The 17,394-nt window shown below is 40.0% G+C and overlaps 1 protein-coding gene and 1 non-coding gene across 5 annotated transcripts in view; both read left to right on the top strand.

Annotated features, from left to right (window-relative positions):
* The window catches only part of LOC126108481 (uncharacterized), a 155,868-nt gene that overhangs the window by 75,662 nt on the left and 62,812 nt on the right, over positions 1-17,394 (top strand). For 2 of the 4 annotated variants that reach the window (XM_049913734.1, XM_049913735.1), the window contains exons 6-7: positions 3,051-3,299; positions 11,391-11,472. In XM_049913734.1, coding sequence (XP_049769691.1) covers positions 3,051-3,299; positions 11,391-11,472 — 331 coding nt within the window. The remainder of the gene's footprint in view (positions 1-3,050; positions 3,300-11,390; positions 11,473-17,394) is intronic. The other 2 variants (XM_049913733.1, XM_049913736.1) reach the window with 2 other exon arrangements.
* Trnas-cga (transfer RNA serine (anticodon CGA)) lies at positions 14,481-14,555 on the top strand. The gene has a single exon. It is a non-coding gene; the product is annotated as a tRNA-Ser (tRNA).

The raw sequence follows: 17,394 nt of genomic DNA, 5'->3' as shown, positions 1-17,394 counted from the left end.
CCCATGACTACAATATTAGTGAGTCACAGTTGGAAGTGGTCACCTTTGCAACTATATTAGGTGTAATTTGTAGGGGTATGAAATGGAAAAGGCGCATTTGTAAGTAAATCAGGTGGCAGATTGCGATTCATTGGTAGAATATAAGGGAAATGTAGTCAGTCTACAAAGGAACAGTTTACAAAACACTTGTGTGACCCTTCCTGGAATATTGCTCAAGTGTGCAGGACACAGACCAAATATCACTGACAGGGAGTGTTGCAGTTTACAAAGAAGGGCAATGCTAACGGTCACAGGTTTGTTCGAGTCCGCAGCTTGTGGTCTAGTGGCTAGCATTGCCGCCTCTGGATCACAGGTCCCTGGTTCGATTCCAGGCAGGATTGGGGATTTTCTCTGTCTGGGAACTGAGTGTTTGTGTTGTCCTCGTCATTTCATCATCATTGATGAAAGTGGCTAGATTGCACTGAGTAAAGATTGGGAATTTGTACGGGCTCTGATAATCGTGCAGTTGAGCGCTCCACAAACCGATCATCATCATCACAGGTTTGTTTGAGCAGTGACAGGAATAGTGAAATACAAGAACTGGGCAGTGCCTGAAGACAGACAAACTATTCTGTGAAGCCTGCTTGCAAACTTTTGAGTACCAGTATTAAGTGGTGAATCTTGGAATATTCTACTGCCCCATACAGTTAATGCTGCAGGTACAATAAGACGAGATGAGACTAAACACAACACACGGACAGAGGCATTTGTGGAGTCATTCTTCCCGCACTCCACAAGTGAGTGGAATGGGGCAAAACCATAATATCTGCTACAATCTGAAATATCCTCTGCCATGCATCTCACAGTGATGTGCAGACTACAGCAGATATAAATGTAGAATGCGAAAACAGGGTCTCATGCATTCAGCTGTGAAAATCGTTAATACAGTTCATCTGATTCGCAACTTTGATTTTCCAGTATGCCACTTGATTTGTAATTGAAATTGCAGTCTTATTGGAAAATGAATTGTGAGACCTGTATGTGCTGATACTGTTATGATTTTTGTAATTTTTGAGCCTGTTTTCCTTAATCATTAATGATTTGTGTGTTTATTTGAGTGGTAGTCTTCTGCAAAGACTATTGCTATACAACAGCAACAAATATCATTTTACTTTCCCTGTCACAGGCATTCTGCAGATTAGAAAGTTTTTCATTACATGCAGTAAAGCTTCGTGAGTCGCGAAAACTATTTATTGGCCCTTTCCAAATGGAATGATGACAGTGGGTTGTTACTCTTGCCATTTGCAAAGAGTGTGAAAAAAAATTGCTGACACTTTCATTATATACTTTTTCGAAAAAAGTGTCGTTAGAAGCTAATGATTCCTATAACTGCATTGGTTCTCATGTGCAATGCACTTTATTTGTTTGTTTTGTAATGGGTATTGTGTATGTTGCTTGAAAGGAAAAGTTTTTCTTTGATTTGTGTGGACAGAAGCAATAAACAAACATCTTAATACTTATGAGGTCGTATCTTGTGAACTAAGAGTCATACAGTGACGTAATTTTGCAGGTACTTTCAGTGCTATTGTGCATAGTGTCTATGAAGTGTGGTATGAATAGAGTTAGTAATAAAGAAGTAATAGAATGAGATTTTCACTCTGCAGCGGAGTGTGTGCTTAACAGAAGTTTCTGTTAAGTTTGGAATGTAGGAGACGAGGTACTGGCAGAAGTAAAAGCTATGAGGACGGAGCGTGAGTCGTGCTTGGGTAGCTCAGTTGGTAGAGCATTTGCCCGCGAAAGGCAACGGTCCCGAGTTCGAGTCTCGATCCGGCACACAGTTTTAATCTGCTGGGAAGTTTCAAGAAGTAATAAATTACAATTTTATGCCTCATGCAAAGTTTTACTGTCTCAAAATTGAAAATGTAGTAAATGATAAAATTTTATCCTATTCTTTTTTTTTTTGGGGGGGGGGGGGGGGTAGTGTTTCAACCAAAAAAAGTTTCATAAAGGTTTGAAAACGTGTAAACTTCGATGGAAGTTATTCTCAAATACTGAATGAATATGGGTAGTTTTTGCACCTTGAGTTACAGCACGCCAAGACACACACACTTTCTTACTGTGTTTCTTACTGTAATATGTGTCTTACCCTTAAAATTGTAACATAAAAATATAGCTCTTAATGAGTGGAGTATAATAGCATTTAAAGTTCTAAATTTGGGTTATAATTACTTAGAATACGGGAAATCAAATTTTTGCTGACCTTGGAAGCCATTAGATAAGCAACCTGAAACTGGAACCATGCACCATGAAGTGAGTTAGCTGTTTAATAGTGTAGATAATCGATAAGATGTATGTTTGGGTTACTTAACAGACAGAACTACTGTTTTTGGGCCCCTGAACAGCTTTGTGTAGTACTTGAAAGACATCTCCACTCCCCAGGTGTGCCAGGTGTGGTGTGCCCTAGCTGCTGTCAGTGTACTTAGGCCTTATTTTTCAGAGGATGCCGGCATAATTGTGACAATAGAGTCCAAACATTTTGTATGCATGCTTAATACATTCTCCTGTCAGAATTTGATAGAGGACAGATAAACGGGAGGAGTCTGTATTTTCAGCATGACGGTGTGACATCTCATCACAGTGAATGTGTCCTGTTCAGTTGCTGGTCGCCTCATTTCTCATTTCAGTCATATGCTGTGGCCACAAATGTGACAAAACTTGTGCACTGCTTGGGTATTCGATAGTGTGTTCCTATTCAACAAACCCCAAAGCTTAACAGAGTAGAAAGCTGTTGTTAAAGAGGAGATGTGTTTGATTGACCAACACCTGTTTGCCCTAGATATGAATAACTTCCAGCAGTGTTGGAAATGCAAGAAAATGGTAGCACTAGGATAACATTTTTTTTTTAGGGTGACCATGTAGATAGACATGCTACTGTTCATATTTCATCTATAGCTCACCCTGTACGAATTAGCTCTATGTTTATCGGATTAGGTTTCATATGTGCCATTTAATTGCCAAATTTTTGGTGTGTACTGCATGTCTTTGTTGTGTGACTCCACTGTTGTCCACAGGTGTGAGAACAAAGAGTTCATAAAAGCTCCCAAGTTGGAGGATGTAGCCGAAGTATCGGAGAACTCTTCGGACTCGGAAGACGGTGAGGCATCTGAGGTGGGCGACGAGTCATTGACGATTGGTGACCTGAGCCTCGTCCCTCAGAACGTGTCATTGTCACCTGACCCGTCACTCCGGATTGACCCAGGGGGGTTGGAAATCTCTTCGGACGCACTCGCTACCGAGAGTGATGATAGTGAGACCGAAGTGTGAGTGTTTAACAACCTGGATTCTGATTCCTTCTTTTTTTCTTCTTGATTCTAGAAAAATATGGTATGGCTAAGCTGTGGCCCTCATATGTATGTAAATTGAAAGTACAAATTACTGTAAGCAGTCGCATTTCTTGTTTTTCACACTACTCGTTTCGGATAACTAAACCCTCTCATCAACTGAATTTATGTCAGTTAATAAGGTGACTTCTGAGAAATCTGTGGTCTCAGGATTCTCTTTTTCCAATCCTGTTTTTGTCAGATACAACACTGGAAGATAGTGCCACAGATTCGGTACAATCAATCTTACATACAAATCCTCCAGTCCTTATTAAATGACATAAATCCACCTGAGGGGGAAGGGGTGTAATTCTACAAAATGCATAGTATGAAGAATAAGAAATGTTTTGGTCGAAGTAATCTGTATTTTCAACTTTTTCTGGAAACTGCCAGACCATACCATGGCCAGCAAGGTTGCCAGACCTCTCCCCAGTTGAGAACATTTGGAGCATTATGGACAGGTCCCTCCAACCGGCACAGGATTTTGACTATCTAACATGCCAATTAGACAGAATTTGGCAAAATATCCCTCAGGAATGACATACAGCAAGTCTTGATAATCACTGCCAAGCGGAATAGCTGCTTTCATAATGTCCAGAGATGTGCTAGTGCAGCATGGACTTTCTCAGTTTTTGAAGCTCTTTCTCTTGAGTTGTTGTTGCTGTTGTTGTGGTCTTCAGTCCTGAGACTGGTTTGATGCAGCTGTCCATGCTACTCAGTGCTGTGCAAGCTTCATCTCCCAGTACCTACTGCGACCTACGTCCTTCTGAATCTGCTTAGGGTATTCATCTCGTGGTTTCCCTCTACGATTTTTACCCTCCACGCTGCCCTCCAACACTAAATTTGTGATCCCTTGATGCCTCGAAACATGTACTACCAACCAATCCCTTCTTCTATTCAAGTTGTGCCACAAACTCCTCTTCTCCCCAATTCCATTCAATACCGCCTCATTAGTTATGTGATCTACCCGTCTAAGCTCCAGCATTCTTCTGTAGCACCACATTTCAAAAGCTTCTATTCTCTTCTTGTCCAAACTACTTATCATCCATGTTTCACTTCCATACATGGCTACACTCCATACAAATACTTTCAGAAACGACTTCCTGACACTTAAATCTATACTAGAAGTTAACTAATTTCTCTTCTTCAGAAACACTTTGCTTGCCATTGCCAGTCTACATCTTATATCCTCTCTACTTCGACCATCATCAGTTATTCTGCTCTCCAAATAGCAAAACTCCTTTACTACTTTAAGTGTCTCATTTCCTAATCTAATTCCCTCAGCATCACCTGATTTAATTAGACTACATTCCATTATCTTCATTTTGCTTTTGTTGATGTTTATCTTATATCGTCGTTTCAAGACGCTGTCCATTCCTTTCAGCTGCTCTTGCAAGTCCTTTGCTGTCTCTGACAGAATTACTATGTCATCGGCGAATCTCAAAGTTTTTATTTCTTCTCCATGGATTTTAATACCTACTCCGAATGTTTCTTTTGTTTCCTTTACTGCTTGCTCATTATACAGATTGAATAACTTCGGGGAGAGGCTACAAACCTGCCTCACCCCCTTCCCAACCACTGCTTCCCTTTCATGCCTCTCGACTCTTATAACTGCCATCTGGTATCTATACAAATTGTAAATAGCCTTTTGCTCCCTGTATTTTACCCCTGCCACCTTCAGAATTTGAAAGAGAGTATTCCAGTCAACATTGTCAAAAGTTTTATCTAAGTCTACAAATACTAGAAACGTAGGTTTTTTAAGGAACCATTTGCACTCGAGCACAGACAATATTTAATTTACTGAACTTAGATTATATGTATCGATTTTTTTAAGACGAGAGAAAGCAAAACATTGGAATTAACACCGTTCTCTTGTTGCAGCCAGTAGGCATCAGCACTCTTATGTCATTTGTTGTCCTAGAAGGATGTAATATTTTGTGTGGCTCCACAGTTAGCCATATTGATACTTATTTGCATAAAGGAGGCGCAGAATTAATAAGTCGCTCTCATTTGTGAATTATCTGCAATTATTTACCTAGAATTTTACGTAAGTGTCATTCGTATCGTAATGTATAGGTTGAAATGAGCACCTGTTTTATTTAATCGTATGCTTTTCTCTGTTTTAGTAGTTCTAGTCACCCCATTGTCATGATTGAAGCTGAGGTCAGATATCAGACTTTGTCTTCAATTTATTATTATTATTTTATTTTATTTTTATTTGTTAAAGTTCCTCTTTCCTTAACTAATCTTCTAAGATTAGTAATAGGATCAGTATTGCCTCGTGTGTTCGAACATTTCTACGGAATCGAAACTGATCTTCCCCAAAGTCGGCTTCTACCAGTTTTTCCGTTTGTCTGTAAGGAATTCGTGTTAGTACTTTGCAGCCGTGACGAGCTGATAGTTCGGTAATTTTCACCCCTGTGAACACCTGCTTTCTTTGGGATTGGAATTATTATATTCTTCTTGAAGTCTGAGGGTATTTCGTCTGTCTCACACATCTTGCTCACCAGATGGTTTTTCGTCAGGGCTGACTCTCCCAAGGCTATTAGTAGCTCTAATGGAATGTTGACCACTCCTGAGGCCTTGTTTCGACAGGTCTTTCAGTACTTTCGTCGAATTCTTCGCACAGTATTGTATCTCCCATTTCATCTTCCTCTGCATCCTCTTCCATTTCCATAATATCGCCTTCAAGTACATTACCCTTGTATAGACACTCTATATACTCTTTCTACTTTCCCTTCATTGATTAGAACTGGTTCTCCATCTGAGCTCTTGATATTCATGCAAGTGGTTCTCTTTTCTCCAAAGGTTTCTTTAATTTTCCTGTTGGCAGTATCTATCTTACCCCTAGTGATAAATGCCTCTACATCCTTACATTAGTCCCCTATCCATTCCTGCTTAGCCCTTTTGCACTTCCTGTCGATCTCATTTTTGAGACATTTGTATTCCTTTTTGTCTGCATCATTTACTGCATTTTTATATTTTCTCCTTTCATCAATTAAATTCAATATTTCTTCTGTTACCCTAGGATTTCTACCAGCCCTTGTCTTTTTACCTATTTGATACTGTGCTGCCTTCACTATTTCATCCCTCAGAGCTACCTATTCTTCTTCTACTGTATTTCTTTCCCCCATTCTTGTCAATCATTCCCTAATGCTCTCCCTGAAACTCTGTACAACTTCTGGTTCTTTCAGTTTAACCAGGTCCCATCTCCTTAAATTCGCACCTTTTTGCAGTTTCTTCAGTTTTAATCTACAGTTCATAACCAATAGATTGTGGTCAGAGTCCACATCTGCCCCTGGAAATGCCTTACAATTTAAAACCTGGTTCCTAAATTTCTGTCTTACCATTGTATAATCTATCTGATACCTTCTAGCATCTCCAGGCTTCTTCCATGTATGCAACCTTCTTTCATGATTCTTGAACCGAGTGTTAGCTATGATTAAGTTATGCTCTGTGCAAAATCCTACTGGACAGCTTCCTCTTTCATTTCTTATGCCCAATTCATATTCACCTACTATGTTTCCTTCTCTCCCTTTTCCTCGCCCCCTCACCCCTCCAGTCACCCATGACTATTAAATTTTCGTCTCGTTTCACTATCTGAATAATTTCTTTTTTCTCATAATACATTTAATCAATTTCTTCCTCATCTGCAGAGCTAGTTGACATATAAACTTCTACTACTGTAGTAAGCAGGGGCTTCGTGTGTATCTTAGCCACAATAATGCCTTCACTATGCTGTTTGTAGTAGCTGACCGGCACTCCTATTTTTTTTATTCCTTATTAAACCTACTACTGCATTACCTCTATTTGATTTTGTTGATTTTGAATTTATAACCTTGTATTCACCTGACCAGAAGTCTTGTTCCTCCTGCCACCAAAGTTCACTAATTCCAACTATATCTAACTTTAACCTATCTATTTCCCTTCTTAAATTTTGTAATCTACCTGCCCGATTAAGGGATCTGACATTCCACACTCTGATCCGTAGAACATCCGTTTTCTTTCTTCTGATAACAACATCCTCCTGAGTAGTCCCTGCCCGTAGATCGGAATGGGGGACTATTTTACCTCCAGAATATTTTACCCAAGAGGATGCCATCATGATTTAACCATACAGTAAAGCTGCATGCCCTCGGGACAAATTATGGCTGTAGTTTCCCCTTGCTTTCAGCCGTTAGCATTACCAGCACAGCAAGGCCGTTTTGGTTAGTGTTACAAGGCCAGATTAGTTAATGATCCAAACTGTTGCCCCTGCAAATACTGAAAAGGCTGCTGCCCCTCTTCAGGAACCACACGTTTGTCTGGCCTCTCAACAGACACCCCTCTGTTGTGGTTGCACCTATGGTACGGCTATCTGTATTGCTGAGACACGCAAGCCTCCCCACCAACGGCAAGGCCCATGGTTCATGGGTTTTTGAATAAATCATCGAATTTTTCTGAATTTACAATCGAGTGTTTGTCTGTAATGTACATCACATGTAGTGATTTAAGTCCCATTTGGATAATTCCTTCATAGTGCCCTTTTTCTCCTCAGATTGCATTTTGCTGTTAAAATAAAAATGATACGTATAGCTTTGTACGGGGTGTTCAAAAAGTCTCTCCGCAGTGCCGTATGATTGTTCTCGTGCCTGGGTTACTTCCCTTTAAGTGGACTTTCCCAACATTCCACTGTTTCGTTTATCTCAGCCAGTGTCAGTAGTACCATTTGTGCGTGTTGTTACGTGTTGACGTGAATGTTTAAGTTTAGTTCCTTTGTTCGTTTGTGTCGCAACCGCGCGTACAGCCTGCATTTCAATGTCACTGCTTGCTGATGTTTCTGATGAGCCCATAATTTCACAGGGACATTGACCTCCACAGTCACCTGACCTAACACCACCTGACTTTTTCTTCTGAGGTGCAGTGAAAGCAACTGACTATAAAAACCGTCCAAAACCCATTGATGAATTTAAAACTGCAATATCCACATTCACTGCTTCTGTTACAGAAGAATTGTTACAACTTGTGTGTGGAAACACGATAAGACGAATTGAGTTGTGCATTCAACAACAGGGGGGACACTTTCAACATTTAATGTGAAAATTTGTAAATAAAAATGAATATTCAATAAATTAATAATTTGTATTTTACTGAGTTTCGTTTTGGTATATTTTCTGCGGCATATAGCATGCGGAGCTAACAATCATACGGCGCTGCAGAGAAACTTTTTGAACACCCCGTACATATAAGTTTCATCATTGTAGGGCAAAATCAGAAAAACTTCTAAAAGAAAACAATTGAGTGTGTAGCACTCAGAATCTACACTATGTGATCAAAAGTATCGGGGCATCACCAAAAACATACTTTTTTCATATTAGGTGAATTGTGCTGCCACCTACTGCCAGGTACTCCCCATCAGTGACCTCAGTAGTTATTGGACATCGTGAGAGAGCAGAATGGGGCACTCTGCAGTCAGGTGATTTAGTGTCACTTGTTATATGTCTGTATGCAAGATTTCCACACTCCTAAACATCCCTAGATCCACTGTTCCCATGTGATAATGAAGTGGAAACGTGTACAGCACAAAAGCGTACGGACCGACCTCGTCTGTTGACTGACAGAAATTCCATACTGCATCAGGATCCACTGCAAGTACTATGACAGTCAGGCGGGAGGTGAGAAAACTTGGATTCCAAGGTCGAGCGGCTGCTCATAAGCCACACATCACACTTAACTCCTGTAAATGCCAAACGCTGCATCACTTGGTCTGAGGAGGCTAAACATTACACGATTGAACAGTGGAGATGATGTGTGGAGTGTGACAAATCATGGTACACAATGTGGCGATCTTATGGCAGGATGTGGGTCTGGCGAATACCCGGTGAACGTCATCTGCCAGCGTGTCTCGTGCCAACAGGAAAATTCGGAGGCAGTGGTGTTATGGTGTGGTCGTGTTTTTTATGGAGGGGGCTTGCACCCCTTGTTTTGCATGGCACTATCACAGCAAAGGCCTACATTGATGTCTTAAGCATCTTCTCGCTTCCCACTGCTGAAGAGCAATTCGGGGATGGCGATTGCATCTTTCAACACGATCAAGCACATGTTCATAATACACGGCATGTGGCAGCGTGGTTACGTGACAATAACATCCCTGTAATGGACTGGCCTGCACAGAGTCCTAACCTGAATCCTGTAGAACACCTTTGGGATGTTTTGGAACGCCGACTTCGTACCAGGCCTCACTGACGGACATCGATACCTCTCCTCAGTGCAGGACTCCGTGAAGAATGGGCTGCCATTGCCCAAGAAACCATCCAGCACCTGATTGAATGCATGCCTGCGAGAGTTGAAGCTGATATCAAGGCCAACAGTGGACAAACACCATGTTGAATTCCAGCATTACCGATGGAGGGTGCCACGAACCTGTAAGTCATTTTCAGCTAGGTGTCCGGATACTTTTGATCACGTAGTGTAAGTTCTACTCCTGCAAACTACAATGTTGTACTTTGTTTTGTTTTATTCACTTAAAAGTGCTGTTTGCTACTCATTATTTGTGTAAATCCAAACAGATTTGAAAAACAGACACGTCTTTAGTTTCCTGAGAAAATAAAACATATCTGGTATAATTTCTACGCTGTGGCATTGTTTGAGTTTTGGCAAACTTCACTGTGGTAGAAGAAAAACTAGTGGCAAATCATAATCACTATCTTGTCCTTTGAAGAACATTTGCATAAACTTTAACTGCATTTGACTCATTTGCGTGCAGTACAATCTCCCCAGCATCCAAAAGTTGTGTGTATTTTTCAGAAACTATGCCACTGCTGCAAAAAGCACACATCCTGTTACACAAAGTACTAAATCTTTGCTATAGTATTGTTTGTACACTACCCAAGATTTTCAATATTTTTATTATTAATTGTCCACAATATTATTGCACCTGGGAGCGGGGGCTTATCTCGAGTCAGTGTGTAATTGACATTGGTAGTAAGTGTACAATTGACTTTAAAGCATTGACAGTGTGATGTGTTTTCCTTAGTCAGCATTGTATTTGTTTACTGTAAGATCACCATGTGGTTCCAAAATAATGGTGAATTGCAATGATATGATTGAGTAGTATGTAGTTTATTGTTGTTGTTGTTGTGGTTGGTGGTGGTGGTGGTGTAATCGTGTCTGCCCCTACAATTTTTACCCCACCCCCTCCCCCCACAGTTTCCTCCTTTAGACGTCCGGATGTGTAACATCAACCAATCCCTTCTTTTAATAAAGTTGTGCCGTAAATTTCTTTTTTCCTGAATTTGATCCAGGACCACCACCTCATTGGTTACTCAATCTACACATCTGATCTTGCGCATTCTTTTACAGCACTGCATTTCAAAAACTTGTAGTCACTCATTGTCAGAACTGTTTATTGTCCACATTTCACTTCTGTACAAGGTTGCATTCCAGACAAATACCTGCAGAAAAGATTTCCTAACATATTTATCTTCAATGTTAACAAATTTATGTTTTTCGGAAATGCCTTTCTTGCTTTTTCCAGTCTGTCTTTTATATCTTTAGACCATCATCAGTATATTTTGCTGCCAAAATACAAAATTTATCTATGACTTTGTGTCTCATTTCTTAATATAACAATTTGTCTGAACTATAAATCTTTTTACTCAATTCTTCTTGCTTTCCTTCAGACCTTCTTCAGTGTAGAGGTGGAATAGCATCAGAGGCAGGGTTGTACCCTATCTCATTCCCTTCTCAACTACTGCTCCCCTTCCATATCCTTAGATTATTATAGCTTATTGAATTGATATGTAAATAATTTGCTATATGTAAATAATTTGCCAGCAGTTACTAGTGATTTATATAGTGAACCAACGTAGTGATCCATCTGGGCCAACTTTATTGTGGTTTTCGTATACTTCTCGTGAACCAATCTACCAAAATACCAGAATAACAACTAGTTACATTTCTTTACATCTTTGTCCACACTTCAATTTAAGAAGAAATAGAACTCATAGTTTCAGTGAAAGTCAGTCATTTGCTTTCTTGTTCTATGTGCAGGTCAGCCCACTCTTCTAAAATGAAAGAAGGCCATTCCGAAAACACTGACACAACGGCCGTATACCTGTACAGAAATATTTTTGTAAGTACCTATATTTTATGTAAGTGACTGTTTCAAACATCTTTTCTTTTGTAGAAGGGGCCAAAGTTAAGTGTTGTGCTCCACTTATTCTGCAAGTATCTGCAATTATTAGGGGCTTCATATTTATAATATTTTCTGGATGTAGTCACTTTCCATAAAATTGTGTCGCTCTGTAGACTATGAAATGTTGGGAAATGTTGAACCAACATTTTGGCAACCTCTCAAAGTGGCATTCGTCAGGGTACATTATGTATTGCGGCAGTGCTGGAACACAGGAGAGTTTTACAAAAACTAACTGGAGATTTCCTGTGTGGAAATTCCAGACACCACAAGTGAAAGTGCATTTGGTGCATTTGGGTTTGGAATTGTAGAAGTGTTAATTGAGGGGGGGAGGGGGGGGGGGGAGAGTGAGTGTCTCTGGTAAGGTTTGGACTTCAGTATTATCATCACAACAGAATTTTGAAATATTACAAGGCGCAACAATGGTCAGTTGCTTGAAATTGTATTGTAATTAACTAATAGATTTTCAATTACAGGCATTTAAGCTAAACTAAGTGTCTGTGACTTGTAATAAAAACGTCTTACTTGTAATGAAAACATCTTCGGTCACAGGTTTGAAACCTGTCACTGCTTAAATTTTGATTAATAATCAGCATTGGTGTCCGGAGACTTAAGACAGAAGTCACACTCATTCTGCTAATAGCCTTGACAGGGAGGGCAGATGAGCAGGCAGAGGTTCAGTGCACTCTCTTGTCCTTGGGAGTGCGATACTGCCCCTAAAGGTGGAAGAAACAGCAATGATCAATGGTATGGGGATGGAAACCACTTCACTAGAAACACACGACATGTATCCACAGAACATGTGGCCTGTAATTGAAAAACGTGTCATGATGATCTCTCCATTGGCAAAAGATTCCGAAATAGCCTCCCATTTGGATATCTGGGAAGAGACTGCCAAGGGGGTGACCATGAGAAAACATTGAATAACCAATGAAAGGATGACATTCTACAAGTCGGAGCATGGAATGTCAGAAGCTTGAATGTGTTAGGGAAGCTAGAAAACCTGAAAAGAGAAATGAAAAGGCTCAATCTAGATAGAGTAGGGGTCAGTGAAGTAAAATGAAATGGAGACAAGGATAGTCAGATGAGTATAGGGCAGTATCAGCAGTAGCAGAAAATTGTATAACTGCAGTAGAATTTGTTATGAATAGGAAAGTGGGGCAGAGAGCGTTTTACTCTGAACAGTTCAGTGATAGGATTGTTCTTGTCAGAATTGACAGCAAACCAACACCGACAAAAATAGTTCAGATATACAAGCCGACGTCACAAGTTGAAGAGATAAGAGAAAGTACATGAGAATATTGGAAGGGTAATACAGTAAGTAAAGGGAGATGAAAATCTAATATTCATTGGGGGACTGGAATGCTAGGGGAAGGAGTAGAAGAAACGACTATTGGGGAGTTGGGCTTGGGACAAGGAATGAGAGAGGAGAAAGGCTGATTGAGTTCTGTAATAAATTTTGGCTAGTAATAGCGAATACTCCATTCAAGAATCGCTAGAGGAGGAAGTATAGTGCGCAGCTTGTGGCTTAGGGGCTAGCATTGCTGCCTCTGGATCTTGGAGTCCCGGGTTTAATTCCTGGCTGGGTTGGGGATTTTCTCTGCCCGGGGACTGGGTGTTTGTGTTATCATCATCATCATCATTTGTGAGACTGACTAGATTGGATTGTGGGAAAAAATGAACTGTGTAGAAATTGGGACTGTGTAGAAATTGGGACTGTGTAGAAATTGGGACTGTGTAGAAATTGGGACTGTGTAGAAATTGGGACTGTGTAGAAATTGGGACTGTGTAGAAATTGGGACTGTGTAGAAATTGGGACTGTGTAGAAATTGGGACTGTGTAGAAATTGGGACTGTGTAGAAATTGGGACTGTGTAGAAATTGGGACTGTGTAGAAATTGGGACTGTGTACAAGCCCTGATGATCACGCAGGATGATGATGATTGTTTTGTGGTGTGCTCAACCCCACAGAACAATCATCATCACAAGGAAGTATACTTGGAAAAGGCCAGGTGATACAGAAAGAGTTCAGTTAGATTACATCATGGTCAGACAGACTTTCCGAAATCAGATACTGGATTGTAATGCGTACCAAGGAGTAGATACAGATTCAGATCACAATGTAGTAGGGATGAAGAGCAGGCTGAAGTTTGAGGAATTAGTCAGAAAGAATCAATATGCAAAAAGATGAGATACAGAAGTACTAAGGAATGACGAGATAAGTTTGAAGTTCACTAAGGCTATAGACATAGCAATAAGCAATAGCACAGTAGGCAATACTGTTGAAAAGGAATGGACAACGCTAAAAAGGGCAGTCACAGAAGTTGGAAGGAAAAACATAGGTACAAAGAAGTTAACTGTGAAGAAACTGTGGGCAACAGAAGGAATACTTCAGTTGTTCGATGAAGGAGGAAAGTACAAAAATCTTCAGGGAAATTCAGGAATACGGAAATAAAAGTAGCTGAGGAATGAAATAAATAGAAATGCAGGGAAGTTAAGTAGAAACGGCTGCATGAAAAATGTGAAGAAATTGAAAGAGAAATTATTGTTGGAAGGACTGACTCAGCATATAGGAAAGTCAAAACAACCTTCAGTGAAATTAAATTCAAGGGTGGTAACATTGAGGGTGCAATGGGAGTTCCACTGTAAAATGCAGATGGGAGAGCAGAGAGGTGGACAGAGTACACTGAATCCTACATGAGGGGGAAGATTTGTCTGATATGATAGAAGAAGAAGATTTATAAGAGAGAGGCATCCAGGATTAGACTCAAAATTTAGTAGAGTTTTGTAGGACTTAAGACCAAATAAGGCAGAAGGGATAGACAACATTTCATCAGAATTTCTAAAATCATTGGGGGGAGTTTCAACAAAATGACTATTCATGTTTCCAGAATGAGAAGGAGACGAGGTACTGGCAGAAGTAAAGCTGTGAGGACGGGGCGTGAGTCGTGCTTGGGTAGCTCAGTTGGTAGAGCACTTGCCCGCGAAAGGCAAAGGTCCCGAGTTCGAGTCTCGGCCCGGCACACAGTTTTAATCTGCCAGGAAGTTTCACTATTCATGTTGTTGTGTAGAATGTATGAGTCTGGCAACATACCATGGTACTTTTGGAAAAATATCATTCACCTATTCCGAAGACTGAAAGTGCTGAAAAGCGGGAGAATTATTGCACAAGCAGCCTAACAGCTCATGTGTTCAAGCAACTGACAATAATAATGTACGAAGAATGGAAAAGAAAATTGAGGACATGTTGAGATGACCAGGTTGGCTTTAAGGAAGGTAAAGGCACTAAAGGGGCAATTCTGACATTGTGCTTGATAATGGAAGCAAGACTAAAGGAAAATCAAGACACATTCATAGGATTTTTCAGCCTGGAAAAAGTGTTTGACAATTTAAAATGGTGTAAGATGTTCGAAATTCTGGGAAAAATAGGGGGAACTTGTAAGGAAAGACTGTAATACACAATAAGAGTGGAAGATCAAGAACGAAGTGCTCAGATGGAAGAGGGTGTAAGACAGGGATGTAGTCTTTCGCCCTTCTGTTCAATCTGTACATAGAAGAAGCAATGATGAGATAAAAGAAAGGTTCAGGGGTGGATTAAAATTCAAGGCGAAAGGATACAATTCACTGATGACATTGCTATCCTGAGTGAAAGTCAAGAAGTTTCAAGAAGAATTACATGATCTGCTGAATGGAATGAACAGTTTAATGAATGCAGAATGTGGATTGAGAGTAAATCGAAGAAAGACGAAAGTAATGAGAGAAGTAGCAGATATGAGAACATCAGGATTGACGGTCATGAAGTTAAGGAATTCCACTACTTAGGCAGCAAAATAACCAATGATGGATGGAGCAAGGAGAAGATCAAAAGCAGACTAGCACTGGTATAAGAGTGTTCCTGGCCAAGAGAAGTCTACTAGTATCAAACATAGACCTCAATTTGAGGATGAAATTTCTGAGATTGTACGTTGGGAGTGCAGTGCTGTATGGTAATGAAATATGGACTGCTGGAAAACCAGAAAAGAAGAGAATTGAAGCATTTGAGATGTCGTGCTACAGATGAATGTTGAAAAGGTGAAGAATGAGGAGATTCTGTGCAGAATTGGAGAGGAAAGGGAAATATGGAAAACACTGACAAGGAGAAAGGACAGGATGATAGGACATCTGTTAAGATGTTAGGGAATCACTTCCACGGTACTAGAGGGAGCTGAAAAGGGCAAAAACTGTAGAGGAAGACTGAATTTGGAATACGTCCAGCACAAAATTGAGTATGTAGGAGAGGAATTTGTGGCGGGCTGCATTGAATTAATCAGAAGACTGATGATTAAAAGAAAAGTGGAAACAATTAGACCACAGTCTAATTAGATAGAATATTTATGTAATAATAATAAGAATGAGAAATACTTCACCAAATGTGAAAGTTGATAAATTTGCGTACACTTGTGGGGTAGTCATGATTCTGTATTTATGATAGTTAGAAAATGAGGGGTGCCTGGAGCACGTTAAGTGTCTGTATTAAACATGCCCACCCCCCACCCCCCTCCAGGTTTTGGCGTCTTCAGTACACACATGATTATAGAGTTCTCTTGTTGTACCTTTCGTCCTCTGGTCACACTTTCAGGTGTCGTTTCTGATTCTGATTTCCAGCAAGTCATCAGGTTGTCCATTTAAAAGGAAAGTAAATGGTGGTAGTTCTATACCAGCAAACTAAATTATAATCTTAATACAGTATAACCCTGCTTTTATGTTTCCGGAATTAATGTTTTCCCGCCATTTACGACGTTTCTCATCGGTCCCATCAAATTTTCTATGCCCACAATGTTAATTTGCACCTGAATTTGCATCAACATATTTTTAACTTTCCAGCGATTTACGCCATATGAAAACATGTTTGTGGACAAAATATGATGCTGGCATGATGTTGGCTGTCCAGTAGTGTTTACAAATATTAAGTGGTTAAGTTTCTTGACACCAGGGCACTCTTCTACTCAGCGGATTTGAACTGGTAAATGAGTAAAAGTTGTATCAATTCGTGCCGCATCTCCCGCCGTTGCCAAGCTCTAATGGTGTGGTGGCTGATGGAGTAACTGGGTTTATTCGAATGAAGATATCGTGACCAATCACAACCATCCTCAAACTGTTTCTACTGCGCAAATGCAGCTTTATGATTGTTGTGATCATTGGGACAGCTTTTTCGAACCATATTTAAGCCTGTTTTGGTTTATGGCCACGTGGAACGCTAGTTGACACAGTCATTCACTTTGCGTTGCTCAAATGTTTTTAATGTATACACAGCGACGGTTATGTATTGTATTCATGCTGAGCAAAACGTCTATTGAGAATTTATTCTCGTTGTCAAGTGCAGTATTTATGTATGTATTTTTTTGTGATGTTTCACAAACAAACAATGAGAATGATAGTTTGTGTGTGTGTGTGTGTGTGTGTGCGCGCGCGCACGCGTGTGTGTGTGTGTGTGTGTGTGTGTGTGTGTGTGTGTGTTTTCCTACATAACCGATGAGGCACAGTACCTGATAACCTCAAAACGACAACTGCAGTGCAAGAGACGCAGAATAACACACATTCAAACACCATACGAAATACATATTTGCACTTAACAATGAGAAAAAATTCTTGAAACTCGTCATGCTAAGCATGAAAAAATATGTAACTAGTGCAGTATTTCATTATTTAAATAAAGAATGACATGTACAGGCCTTCAAAAACATTGATTATGACATGAAATTGAGTCAAATGTTCTTCCTTCCCAGACAGTTATCAGTTTCACTTACATCAGTGGTTTTTATTAGGTAATCAACTTTCATTAGATAGTGAGAAAGTCCCTGACAAGTCTTTTGATGCCTGTTAT

Source organism: Schistocerca cancellata, chromosome 11 (genome assembly GCF_023864275.1).
Source record: "Schistocerca cancellata isolate TAMUIC-IGC-003103 chromosome 11, iqSchCanc2.1, whole genome shotgun sequence".
Classification (NCBI taxonomy): Eukaryota; Metazoa; Arthropoda; class Insecta; order Orthoptera; family Acrididae; genus Schistocerca; species Schistocerca cancellata.
This window is presented reverse-complemented; position numbering and strand designations above follow the sequence as displayed.